This window comes from Eucyclogobius newberryi, unplaced genomic scaffold (genome assembly GCF_026437365.1).
Source record: "Eucyclogobius newberryi isolate DKJ021-1_F unplaced genomic scaffold, fEucNew1.0.hap1 SCAF_13, whole genome shotgun sequence".
Taxonomy (NCBI): domain Eukaryota; kingdom Metazoa; phylum Chordata; class Actinopteri; order Gobiiformes; family Gobiidae; genus Eucyclogobius; species Eucyclogobius newberryi.
This window is the reverse complement of record NW_027315757.1, coordinates 37,501,451-37,516,198: the sequence shown is the minus strand read 5'-3', so window position 1 is coordinate 37,516,198 and position 14,748 is coordinate 37,501,451. Positions and strand designations below refer to the sequence as shown.

The 14,748-nt window shown below is 45.3% G+C and overlaps 1 protein-coding gene across 1 annotated transcript in view; it reads right to left on the bottom strand.

Moving 5' to 3' along the window:
* Positions 1 to 1,156: 1,156 nt before the first annotated feature.
* The window catches only part of paqr4a (progestin and adipoQ receptor family member IVa), a 42,756-nt gene continuing 29,164 nt past the window's right edge, over positions 1,157 to 14,748 (bottom strand). Inside the window, exons 2-3 of the mRNA XM_072442272.1 lie at positions 4,523 to 4,741; positions 1,157 to 1,662 (exon numbers count right to left, since the gene is read on the bottom strand). Of these exons, the coding sequence (XP_072298373.1) occupies positions 1,229 to 1,662; positions 4,523 to 4,741 (653 nt within the window). The 3' untranslated portion in view covers positions 1,157 to 1,228. The remainder of the gene's footprint in view (positions 1,663 to 4,522; positions 4,742 to 14,748) is intronic.

Here is a 14,748-nt window from a genome sequence, read left to right as displayed (position 1 = left end):
GAAGCCCCATGTCTTTCCTTTGGGAGCGTGTGAGCGACGAGGCCCTGTCCAAACCAGAGCCTAATCCACATGCAAATATGACATGAAGCCTGCCGCGCCCGAGCAGGAAACTGAGCACGCTGTGCTTTTTCTCATGTATTGTGCAAATACAAAGACATTTCAGGTTTGACTTATTGAGCATTTGCTCCATTTGATCGTCCAAAAAATGCACAATTCACTGCAACATCAGCGTTTGCAGAGCCGTTTCCTTCAAACGCCTTTGATGATGAAATCAGACATGAGCGTTTCACTGTCAACACAAATAAATACATTACTTAAAGTCACGACCAGAACAACAATCAGGACGTGTGATTTTAGACTTAATGACATTCTGACACAAATAAAGTAGAAATGTCAATTCTTTCTTTAAAAATACTAGTTTGTTGCTTCCAGGTTGTATTTTGGTCGTGTTTGTGGAAAGTTTAAAGTCTTTAAATAAACTATTGAATGGTTTTGATCTGGTTTTCATTGAATAAAACTATCACATTATGTTCCACTTTTCCCTCGTTTCCCTCATTTAGTTTACGAATGAAAAAGGGTCGATTATGTTCAAAAATCTGAAACCGTGAGGACAAAAGAGCGACACAAAAATGTCTCACACATAAAAAGATTCAATAAATAAATATCTGAATTCTGTATCAGAGCCATTTTAAACACTGACCAAATAAATCATGAATAAATAATAGTAATATCTATGTTTCTCATATCAATGGCTTAACTAACGTTTATATTCATGTTATATTCTTACAGTTTGTGGAGTAAAAGTTGTTTTTGGAAGAATAAAGTTAATGTTTGGGCCAATGAGCAACAGCAGGAAACACTTTAGTTTTGAGTGATTATTTTGTCTCAATTTTATAATCGATGTCATTAAATATCCGGCCTCTAAACTTAATTATTGAAAGCCTTTTGTCCAAATATTGGTTTTCTGGTGCATGTTTAGAACTGGTTTCCCGCTCACATTCCTCAGAAGGGCGTGGTTAGTTTGGACAAGGCCTTAGACGCCACGATGAGGTCTTTTGGCTCCTGCGCCTGGGCCCCTGGCCACGCTGAACGATATGGACATTCGGAGACTAAAACACATGCATAAATTCCCCTTGTATTCCTGGAAGCTCCGCACAGCCCCGCCCTCTTTTGCACCCGCCGCACAGTTTGCGTGTCATTTGGGGAAACGGGAGCTGCTCGGGACGGGTCAGTCCATGGGGCAAATGTAACTATTGACCCAAAGCAAGTCGTCCAACACGCCCCAGTGGAGGTAGAGGATGGAGCCCACCACCAGCACGTGCATGATCTGATGACTGTTGCACCAGTAATCGAACAGCCCGGGTCTGAACCGCTCAGGGATGCGAGCGATGTTTATGACTCCGCCCAGCACCGCCAGCACGTCCATGGTGACGAAGTGACGCAGCGAGGTCGGGCTCCCGCCGCCGACGCCCACCCAGCGCAGGATGAAGAAGGAGAAGCGGAAGAGCGCCTGCCAGGCGAAGGAGCGCAGGCGCCGCACGGAGCTGCGCGCCGTGACCGCGCAGTAGATGGCGTACGTGGAGAGCAGGATGTACAGCAGCAGCGCCAGCGTCCGGATCACGGGGTAACAAAGGAGAGTGCTGTACACGATGGGCAGCATCCCTGAGACAAGGGACAGAGTCAGGGACACAAGGACTGGACGCACTTCACCAGGACCAGACCTGGACCAGACCTGGACCAGACCTGGACCAGACCAGGACCAGACCTGGACCAGACCAGGACCAGACCAGGACCAGACCTGGACCAGACCTGGACCAGACCAGGACCAGACCTGGACCAGACCTGGACCAGGACCAGACCTGGACCAGACCTGGACCAGACCAGGACCAGACCTGGACCAGACCAGGACCAGACCAGGACCAGACCTGGACCAGACCTGGACCAGACCAGGACCAGACCTGGACCAGACCTGGACCAGACCTGGACCAGACCAGGACCAGACCAGGACCTGACCTGGACCAGACCAGGACCAGACCAGGACCAGACCAGGACCAGACCAGGACCAGACCTGGACCAGACCTGGACCAGACCAGGACCAGACCTGGACCAGACCTGGACCAGACCTGGACCAGACCAGGACCAGACCAGGACCAGACCTGGACCAGACCAGGACCAGACCAGGACCAGACCAGGACCAGACCTGGACCAGACCTGGACCAGACCAGGACCAGACCAGGACCAGACCAGGACCAGACCTGGACCAGACCTGGACCAGACCAGGACCAGACCAGGACCAGACCTGGACCAGACCAGGACCAGACCTGGACCAGACCTGGACCAGACCTGGACCAGACCAGGACCAGACCTGGACCAGACCAGGACCAGACCAGACCAGGACCAGACCTGGACCAGACCTGGACCAGACCTGGACCAGACCAGGACCAGACCTGGACCAGACCAGGACCAGACCAGGACCAGACCTGGACCGGACCAGGACCAGACCTGGACCAGACCTGGACCAGACCTGGACCAGACCAGGACCAGACCAGGACCAGACCTGGACCAGACCAGGACCGGACCAGGACCGGACCAGGACCGGACCAGGACCAGATCTGGACCAGACCTGGACCAGACCTGGACCAGACCAGGACCAGACCTGGACCAGACCAGGACCAGACCTGGACCAGACCTGGACCAGACCTGGACCAGACCAGGACCAGACCAGGACCAGACCTGGACCAGACCAGGACCAGACCAGGACCAGACCAGGACCAGACCAGACCAGGACCAGACCTGGACCAGACCTGGACCAGACCAGGACCAGACCTGGACCAGACCAGGACCAGACCTGGACCAGACCTGGACCAGACCTGGACCAGACCAGGACCAGACCTGGACCAGACCTGGACCAGACCAGGACCAGACCTGGACCAGACCTGGACCGGACCTGGACCAGACCAGGACCGGACCAGGACCAGACCTGGACCGGACCAGGACCAGACCAGGACCGGACCAGGACCAGACCTGGACCGGACCAGGACCAGACCTGGACCAGACCTGGACCAGACCTGGACCAGACCTGGACCAGACCAGGACCGGACCTGGACCAGACCAGGACCGGACCTGGACCAGACCTGGACCGGACCTGGACCAGACCTGGACCGGACCAGGACCGGACCAGGACCGGACCAGGACCGGACCAGGACCGGACCAGGACCAGATCTGGACCAGACCTGGACCAGACCTGGACCAGACCAGGACCAGACCTGGACCAGACCAGGACCAGACCAGGACCAGACCTGGACCAGACCTGGACCAGACCAGGACCAGACCTGGACCAGACTAAGCCTGTATCAGGACTAAATTGGGCTGATTTTATGATAAAACTTCTAGCTGTCGAATAGAATAATCCAGTAGGAGTGTAAAGTGTAAAGTATAAATGGTTAAACTGGTTAAACTGGTTAAACTGGTATAAATGGTTAAACTGGTTAAACTGGTTGAACTGGTTAAACTGGTTAAACTGGTTAAACTGGTTAAACTGGTTGAACTGGTTAAACTGGTATAAATGGTTAAACTGGTTAAACTGGTATAAATGGTATACTGGTATAAATGGTTAAACTGGTTAAACTGGTTAAACTGGTATAAATGGTTAAACTGGTTAAACTGGTTAAACTGGTTAAACTGGTATAAATGGTTAAACTGGTATAAATGGTTAAACTTGTTAAACTGGTTAAACCGGTTAAACTGGTTAAACTGGTTAAACTGGTATAAATGGTTAAACTGGTTAAACTGGTTGAACTGGTTAAACTGGTTAAACTGGTTGAACTGGTTGAACTGGTTAAACTGGTTAAACTGGTTGAACTGGTTGAACTGGTTAAACTGGTATAAATGGTTAAACTGGTTAAACTGGTTAAACTGGTATAAATGGTATAAATGGTTAAACTGGTATAAATGGTTAAACTGGTTAAACTGGTATAAATGGTTAAACTGGTATAAATGGTTAAACTGGTTAAACTGGTTAAACTGGTATAAATGGTATAATTGGTTAAACTGGTATAAATGGTTAAACTTGTTAAACTGGTTAAACTGGTTGAACTGGTTGAACTGGTTAAACTGGTTAAACTGGTTGAACTGGTTGAACTGGTGGTTGAACTGGTTGAACTGGTTGAACTGGTATAAATGGTATAAATGGTTAATTAAACTTGTTAAACTGGTTAAACTGGTGAAGATTTGAAGACGTTCAGGCATAACAGAATAAGACGAGATGAAAGGCGATGTTTCGCTGACTTTATAAGAGTTAAAGCACTTTTAATGTTTGTATTTGTTAAATTTGGGCCAAATCAAAACGTAACAGAGACAAAAGACAAAACCAAGACTAAAGTGTGTCATGTTGGTTTCATTAAGATGTGTTTAGTTTGGTGAAATATGGATAGTGGTGGTTGGTTCTTTGTCTTTGGTTCCATCTAGTTTGAGCCTCAGCAAGTTTCTGAACCCGCCCAGCGAGAGTGGTCCGAAGCCTCACCGAGCGTGTTGATCATGCAGATGCCGCACACGTCCAGCTTGAGCAGCGTGTGGTAGACGGGTTCGCCCCCCTCGTGGTTCATGAAGAGATGGTAGAGCACGGAGCCCAGCTGAGGCGACAGGCAGGCCAGGAAGTGCACCACGCCCAGCCACGTCACACCGATCTGGGACCAGGGGATGTTCAGGGGGAGGAGCACCAGGAAGCACACCAGCGGGATGCCTGAGGGGGAGGGACCAGGAGCATGATGCATCATTCCACTGAGATGACCCTGTACGCCTGCCCAAACGCCATCGAGAAAACGCCATCGAGAAAACGCCATCGAGAAAACATCATCGAGAAAACATCATCGGGAAAACGTCATCGAGAAAACGTCATCGAGAAAACGTCGTCGAGAAAACGCCGTCGAGAAAACGCCATCGAGAAAACGTCATCGAGAAAAAGTAATCGAGAAAACGTCACATATCGAGAAAACGTCATCGAGAAAACGTCATCGAGAAAACGTCATCGAGAAAACGTCATCGGGAAAACGCCATCGAGAAAACGTCATCGAGAAAACGCCATCGAGAAAACATCATCGAGAAAACATCATCGGGAAAACGTCATCGAGAAAACGTCATCGAGAAAACGTCGTCGAGAAAACGTCGTCGAGAAAACGCCATCGAGAAAACGTCATCGAGAAAAAGTAATCGAGAAAACGTCACATATCGAGAAAACGTCATCGAGAAAAAAGTAATCGAGAAAACGTCACATATCGAGAAAACGTCATCGAGAAAACGTCATCGAGAAAACGTCATCGAGAAAACGTCATCGAGAAAACGTCATCGAGAAAATGTCATTGAGAAAACGTCACATATCGAGAAAAAGTCATCGGCAAAACGTCATTGAGAAAACGTCACACATCGAGAAAACGTCATCGAGAAAACATCAAACATCGAGAAAACGTCACATATCGAGAAAACATCATCGAGAAAACGCCATCGAGAAAACATCATCGAGAAAACGCCATCGAGAAAACATCATCGAGAAAACGTCACATTTCGAGAAAACATCATCGAGAAAACGTCATCGAGAAAACGTCACATATCGAGAAAACGCCATCGAGAAAACGTCATCGAGAAAAAGTAATCGGGAAAACGTCATCGAGAAAACGCCATCGAGAAAACATCATCGAGAAAACGTCACATATCGAGAAAACATCATCGAGAAAACGTCACACATCGAGAAAACGTCATCGAGAAAACGTCACATATCGAGAAAACGTCATCGAGAAAACGTCACATATCGAGAAAACGCCATCGAGAAAACGTCATCGAGAAAACGTCACATATCGAGAAAACGTCATCGAGAAAACGTCACACATCGAGAAAACGTCATCGAGAAAATATCATCGGGAAAACGTCATCGAGAAAACGCCATCGAGAAAACGTCATCGAGAAAAAGTAATCGGGAAAACGTCATCGAGAAAACGTCACATATCGAGAAAACGTCATCGAGAAAACGTCACATATCGAGAAAACGTCATCGAGAAAACGTCATCGAGAAAACGTCATCGGGAAAACGTCATTGAGAAAACGTCACACATCGAGAAAACATCATCGAGAAAACGTCACATATCGAGAAAACATCATCGAGAAAACGCCATCGAGAAAACGTCATCGAGAAAACGTCACACATCGAGAAAACGTCATCGAGAAAATATCATCGGGAAAACGTCATCGAGAAAACGTCATCGAGAAAACGCCATCGAGAAAACGTCATCGAGAAAACGTCACATATCGAGAAAACGTCATCGAGAAAACGTCACATATCGAGAAAACGTCATCGAGAAAACGTCATTGAGAAAACGTCATCGAGAAAACGTCATCGAGAAAAAGTCAGCGGGAAAACGTCATCGAGAAAACGTCATCGAGAAAAAGTCATCGGCAAAACGTCATTGAGAAAACGTCACACATCGAGAAAACGTCATCGATAAAACATCAAACATCGAGAAAACGTCAAATATCGAGAAAACATCATCGAGAAGACGCCATCGAGAAAACATCATCGAGAAAACGTCACATATCGAGAAAACATCATCGAGAAAACGTCACATATCGAGAAAACATCATCGAGAAAACGCCATCGAGAAAACGCCATCGAGAAAACATCATCGAGAAAACATCATCGGGAAAACGTCATCGAGAAAACGTCATCGAGAAAACGTCACATATCGAGAAAACGTCATCGAGAAAACGTCATCGAGAAAACGTCATCGAGAAAACATCATCGGGAAAACGTCATCGAGAAAACGTCATCGAGAAAACGTCGTCGAGAAAACGTCGTCGAGAAAACGCCATCGAGAAAACGTCATTGAGAAAAAGTAATCGAGAAAACGTCACATATCGAGAAAACGTCATCGAGAAAAAGTAATCGAGAAAACGTCACATATCGAGAAAACGTCATCGAGAAAACGTCATCGAGAAAACGTCATCGAGAAAACGTCATCGGGAAAACGCCATCGAGAAAACGTCATCGAGAAAATGTCATTGAGAAAACATCACATATCGAGAAAACGTCATCGAGAAAACGTCATTGAGAAAACGTCATCGAGAAAACGTCATCGAGAAAAAGTCATCGAGAAAACATCATCGGGAAAACGTCATCGAGAAAACGTCGTCGAGAAAACGTCGTCGAGAAAACGTCGTCGAGAAAACGCCATCGAGAAAACGTCATCGAGAAAAAGTAATCGAGAAAACGTCATATATCGAGAAAACGTCATCGAGAAAAAAGTAATCGAGAAAACGTCACACATCGAGAAAACGTCACACATCGAGAAAACGTCATCGAGAAAACGTCATCGAGAAAACGTCATCGAGAAAACGTCATCGGGAAAACGCCATCGAGAAAACGTCATCGAGAAAATGTCATTGAGAAAACGTCACATATCAAGAAAACGTCATCGGCAAAACGTCATTGAGAAAACGTCATCGAGAAAAAGTCATCGGCAAAACGTCATTGAGAAAACGTCACACATCGAGAAAACGTCATCGAGAAAACATCAAACATCGAGAAAACGTCACATATCGAGAAAACATCATCGAGAAAACGCCATCGAGAAAACATCATCGAGAAAACGCCATCGAGAAAACGTCACATATCGAGAAAACATCATCGAGAAAACGTCATCGAGAAAACGTCATCGAGAAAACGTCACACATCGAGAAAACGTCACACATCGAGAAAACGTCATCGAGAAAACGTCACATATCGAGAAAACGTCATCGAGAAAACGTCACATATCGAGAAAACGCCATCGAGAAAACGTCATCGAGAAAAAGTAATCGGGAAAACGTCATCGAGAAAACGTCACATATCGAGAAAACGTCATCGAGAAAACGTTACATATCGAGAAAACGTCATCGAGAAAACGTCACACATCGAGAAAACGTCATCGAGAAAATATCATCGGGAAAACGTCATCGAGAAAACGCCATCGAGAAAACGTCATCGAGAAAAAGTAATCGGGAAAACGTCATCGAGAAAACGTCACATATCGAGAAAACGTCATCGAGAAAACGTCATCGAGAAAACGTCATCGGGAAAACGTCATTGAGAAAACGTCACACATCGAGAAAACATCATCGAGAAAACATCATCGAGAAAACGCCATCGAGAAAACGTCACACATCGAGAAAACGTCATCGAGAAAATATCATCGGGAAAACGTCATCGAGAAAACGTCATCGAGAAAACGCCATCGAGAAAACGTCATCGAGAAAACGTCACATATCGAGAAAACGTCATCGAGAAAACGTCATTGAGAAAACGTCATCGAGAAAACGTCATCGAGAAAAAGTCAGCGGGAAAACGTCATCGAGAAAACGTCATCGAGAAAAAGTCATCGGCAAAACGTCATTGAGAAAACGTCACACATCGAGAAAACGTCATCGAGAAAACATCAAACATCGAGAAAACGTCACATATCGAGAAAACATCATCGAGAAAACGCCATCGAGAAAACATCATCGAGAAAACGTCATCGAGAAAATATCATCGGGAAAACGTCATCGAGAAAACGTCATCGAGAAAACGCCATCGAGAAAACGTCATCGAGAAAACGTCACATATCGAGAAAACGTCATCGAGAAAACGTCACATATCGAGAAAACGTCATCGAGAAAACGTCATTGAGAAAACGTCATCGAGAAAACGTCATCGAGAAAAAGTCAGCGGGAAAACGTCATCGAGAAAACGTCATCGAGAAAAAGTCATCGGCAAAACGTCATTGAGAAAACGTCACACATCGAGAAAACGTCATCGATAAAACATCAAACATCGAGAAAACGTCAAATATCGAGAAAACATCATCGAGAAGACGCCATCGAGAAAACATCATCGAGAAAACGTCACATATCGAGAAAACATCATCGAGAAAACGTCACATATCGAGAAAACATCATCGAGAAAACGCCATCGAGAAAACGCCATCGAGAAAACATCATCGAGAAAACATCATCGGGAAAACGTCATCGAGAAAACGTCATCGAGAAAACGTCACATATCGAGAAAACGTCATCGAGAAAACGTCATCGAGAAAACGTCATCGAGAAAACATCATCGGGAAAACGTCATCGAGAAAACGTCATCGAGAAAACGTCGTCGAGAAAACGTCGTCGAGAAAACGCCATCGAGAAAACGTCATTGAGAAAAAGTAATCGAGAAAACGTCACATATCGAGAAAACGTCATCGAGAAAAAGTAATCGAGAAAACGTCACATATCGAGAAAACGTCATCGAGAAAACGTCATCGAGAAAACGTCATCGAGAAAACGTCATCGGGAAAACGCCATCGAGAAAACGTCATCGAGAAAATGTCATTGAGAAAACATCACATATCGAGAAAACGTCATCGAGAAAACGTCATTGAGAAAACGTCATCGAGAAAACGTCATCGAGAAAAAGTCATCGAGAAAACATCATCGGGAAAACGTCATCGAGAAAACGTCGTCGAGAAAACGTCGTCGAGAAAACGTCGTCGAGAAAACGCCATCGAGAAAACGTCATCGAGAAAAAGTAATCGAGAAAACGTCACATATCGAGAAAACGTCATCGAGAAAAAAGTAATCGAGAAAACGTCACACATCGAGAAAACGTCACACATCGAGAAAACGTCATCGAGAAAACGTCATCGAGAAAACGTCATCGAGAAAACGTCATCGGGAAAACGCCATCGAGAAAACGTCATCGAGAAAATGTCATTGAGAAAACGTCACATATCAAGAAAACGTCATCGGCAAAACGTCATTGAGAAAACGTCATCGAGAAAAAGTCATCGGCAAAACGTCATTGAGAAAACGTCACACATCGAGAAAACGTCATCGAGAAAACATCAAACATCGAGAAAACGTCACATATCGAGAAAACATCATCGAGAAAACGCCATCGAGAAAACATCATCGAGAAAACGCCATCGAGAAAACGTCACATATCGAGAAAACATCATCGAGAAAACGTCATCGAGAAAACGTCATCGAGAAAACGTCACACATCGAGAAAACGTCACACATCGAGAAAACGTCATCGAGAAAACGTCACATATCGAGAAAACGTCATCGAGAAAACGTCACATATCGAGAAAACGCCATCGAGAAAACGTCATCGAGAAAAAGTAATCGGGAAAACGTCATCGAGAAAACGTCACATATCGAGAAAACGTCATCGAGAAAACGTTACATATCGAGAAAACGTCATCGAGAAAACGTCACACATCGAGAAAACGTCATCGAGAAAATATCATCGGGAAAACGTCATCGAGAAAACGCCATCGAGAAAACGTCATCGAGAAAAAGTAATCGGGAAAACGTCATCGAGAAAACGTCACATATCGAGAAAACGTCATCGAGAAAACGTCATCGAGAAAACGTCATCGGGAAAACGTCATTGAGAAAACGTCACACATCGAGAAAACATCATCGAGAAAACATCATCGAGAAAACGCCATCGAGAAAACGTCACACATCGAGAAAACGTCATCGAGAAAATATCATCGGGAAAACGTCATCGAGAAAACGTCATCGAGAAAAAGCCATCGAGAAAACGTCATCGAGAAAACGTCACATATCGAGAAAACGTCATCGAGAAAACGTCATTGAGAAAACGTCATCGAGAAAACGTCATTGAGAAAAAGTCAGCGGGAAAACGTCATCGAGAAAACGTCATCGAGAAAAAGTCATCGGCAAAACGTCATTGAGAAAACGTCACACATCGAGAAAACGTCATCGAGAAAACATCAAACATCGAGAAAACGTCACATATCGAGAAAACATCATCGAGAAAACGCCATCGAGAAAACATCATCGAGAAAACGTCATCGAGAAAACGTCATCGAGAAAACGTCATCGAGAAAACATCATCGGGAAAACGTCATCGAGAAAACGTCATCGAGAAAACGTCGTCGAGAAAACGTCGTCGAGAAAACGCCATCGAGAAAACGTCATCGAGAAAAAGTAATCGAGAAAACGTCACATATCGATAAAACGCCATCGAGAAAACGTCATCGAGAAAAAGTAATCGAGAAAACGTCACATATTGAGAAAACGTCATCGAGAAAACGTCATCGAGAAAACGTCATCGGGAAAACGCCATCGAGAAAACGTCATCGAGAAAATGTCATTGAGAAAACGTCACATATCGAGAAAACGTCATCGAGAAAACGTCATTGAGAAAACGTCATCGAGAAAACGTCATCGAGAAAAAGTCATCGGCAAAACGTCATTGAGAAAACGTCACACATCGAGAAAACGTCATCGAGAAAACATCAAACATCGAGAAAACGTCAAATATCGAGAAAACATCATCGAGAAAACGCCATCGAGAAAACATCATCGAGAAAACGTCACATATCGAGAAAACATCATGGAGAAAACGTCACATATCGAGAAAACATCATCGAGAAAACGCCATCGAGAAAACGTCATCGAGAAAAAGTAATCGGGAAAACGTCATCGAGAAAACGTCACATATCGAGAAAACGTCATCGAGAAAACGTCACATATCGAGAAAACGTCATCGAGAAAACGTCACACATCGAGAAAACGTCATCGAGAAAATATCATCGGGAAAACGTCATCGAGAAAACGTCATCGAGAAAACGCCATCGAGAAAACGTCATCGAGAAAAAGTAATCGGGAAAACGTCATCGAGAAAACGTCACATATCGAGAAAACGTCATCGAGAAAACGTCACATATCGAGAAAACGTCATCGAGAAAACGTCACACATCGAGAAAACGTCATCGAGAAAATATCATCGGGAAAACGTCATCGAGAAAACGTCATCGAGAAAACGCCATCGAGAAAACGTCATCGAGAAAAAGTAATCGGGAAAACGTCAACGAGAAAACGTCACATATCGAGAAAACGTCATCGAGAAAACGTCACATATCGAGAAAACGTCATCGAGAAAACGTCATCTAGAAAACGTCATCGAGAAAACGTCATCGAGAAAACGTCACCGAGAAAACGTCGTCGAGAAAACGCCATCGAGAAAAAGTAATCGAGAAAACGTCACATATCGAGAAAACGTCATCGATAAAAAGTAATCGAGAAAACGTCACATATCGAGAAAACGTTATCGAGAAAACGCCATCGAGAAAACGTCCTCCTTCTTTAAACAGGAGGGTTAAGATTCAATCTTCCTGTTGTTTGTAATGGAATTATGAATTCTTGAGAGGTCGACGCCCACAGCACTCTGATGTCATCAGTTTCACAGCAGGAGAGAGAGAGTGAGACAGGGACAATAGGAGGCTGATGGCCCTTTACAGGACTGAGAGGAAACAAGAGGCTTTATAGAAAACAAAGAGGGAACTTTTTCATCTACTTCAGGAGGCTCCGCCCGGTGGGCGGGGCTTACCACAGAATAGTATAAATATCTGAGTTCCAGGTCTAAATTCGCAAATTGACAATGACTCTTGGACGAGAGTCGAAACGTCTTCAGTCCAGATGAAACGACTGAACTTTTTTTTTTCTACAATGAAACACTCCTGGACGAATGAGGGACACACCCACATGGACGAATGAGGGACACACCCACATGGACGAATGAGGGACACACCCACACCCACATGGACGAATGAGGGACACACCCACATGGACGAATGAGGGACACACCCACATGGACGAATGAGGGACACACCCACATGGACGAATGAGGGACACACCCACACCCACATGGACGAATGAGGGACACACCCACATGGACGAATGTGGGACACACCCACACCCACATGGACGAATGTGGGACACACCCACACCCACATGGACGAATGTGGGACACACCCACATGGACCAATGAAATTTGTTATTGAAATAAATGGGAACATTTTTGTTGTTTTTATTTGTGTTTCACTTTTCACATTTAATCTAGGTCTATATTCCACAAAGCCTAAAGATCTACTATAGATCTAAATAATTGTATAATTTAGTATTATTTTAATTGTCAGTATTAAACAGGTTTTTATTTTTGTTTAACCATAGTTGGGCAATAGAAACACAATGTGTGTCGCTCAGGACCCGTATTCTTCTTCTGCCTTTGTAAATAATAAAAGATTAAAATGGTCGATGTTGAGGATATTATTCAATTTTGTCTAATAATTATCAATATATGCATATGCCATCTCCTCGCTTTTACTAAATGTAGTTGGGAGACGAGGTAAAAAAAAAGGTCAAAGTGAAACACAAATAAAAACATCATTATTTCACTCTCTCGTCCTGTGTTACTGTGTCGTCACAGTTACTGCACCGGGGTGACGTGTCTCGCCATAACCGCATGTGCGCCGCTCGACCGCACGGAAGTGGAGCTTAGGCATTCTCCGGACCACGGCTCGGCAGCCAATCAGAGCCAAGCACACAAACTTTGTCGACCAATCAGCGCGCAGCATGGAAAACAGTAACTGTCATGGCGCTGGCTGAGGCGGACTTTAATCAAACACTTCCCAGCCCGCGAATACTCCCACCTCTAACCCTAACCCTAACCCTAACCCTCTAACCCTAACCCACCTCTAACCCACCACTAACCCTAACCCACCTCTAACCCTAACCCACCTCTAACCCACCTCTAACCCTAACCCTCTAACCCTAACCCACCTCTAACCCTAACCCACCTCTAACCCACCTCTAACCCTAACCCTCTAACCCTAACCCACCTCTAACCCTAACCCACCTCTAACCCACCCCTAACCCTAACCCACCTCTAACCTACCTCTAACCCTAACCCACCTCTAACCCTAACCCTAACCCACCTCTAACCCTAACCCACCTCTAACCCACCTCTAACCCTAACCCTAACCCACCTCTAACCCACCTCTAACCCTAACCCTCTAACCCTAACCCACCTCTAACCCACCTCTAACCCTAACCCTAACCCTCCTCTAACCCACCTCTAACCTTAACCCACCTCTAACCCTAACCCACCTCTAACCCACCTCTAACCCTAACCCACCTCTAACCCTAACCCTAATCCACCTCTAACCCTAACCCTAACCCACCTCTAACCCTAACCCACCTCTAACCCTAACCCACCTCTAACCCTAACCCACCTCTAACCCACCTCTAACCCTAACCCTAACCCACCTCTAACCCACCTCTAACCCTAACCCACCTCTAACCCTTACCCTAACCCACCTCTAACCCTAACCCTAACCCAGCTTCTGGGTGGGAGTTGAATAGATCCGTGTTCGCCGCTCCCAGGAGATCGCAGCGCCACAGAACCTGAACTAACGCGTGAATGAACTAAATAGAAATCCTAACCCTAACCTCTAAACCTGAACATAACCCTAAACCTAACCCCTAAACCTTATCCCTAATCCTAAACCTAAACCTAACCCCTAAACCTAACCCCTGACCATAGTAGAATGTGGAAGAATGAGGGATTACACCTAACCCCTGACCCTAACCCTAACCCTAACCCTAACCTCTAAACCTGAACATAACCCTAAACCTAACCCTAAACCTAGACCCTAAACCTTATCCCTAATCCTAAACCTAAACCTAACCCCTAAACCTAACCCCTGACCCTAACCCTAACCTCTAAACCTGAACATAACCCTAAACCTAACCCCTAAACCTAACCCTAAACCTAGACCCTAAACCTTATCCCTAATCCTAAACCTAAACCTAAACCTAACCCCTAAACCTAACCCCTGACCCTAACCCTAAACCTAACCCCTAAACCTAACCCTAACCCCTAAC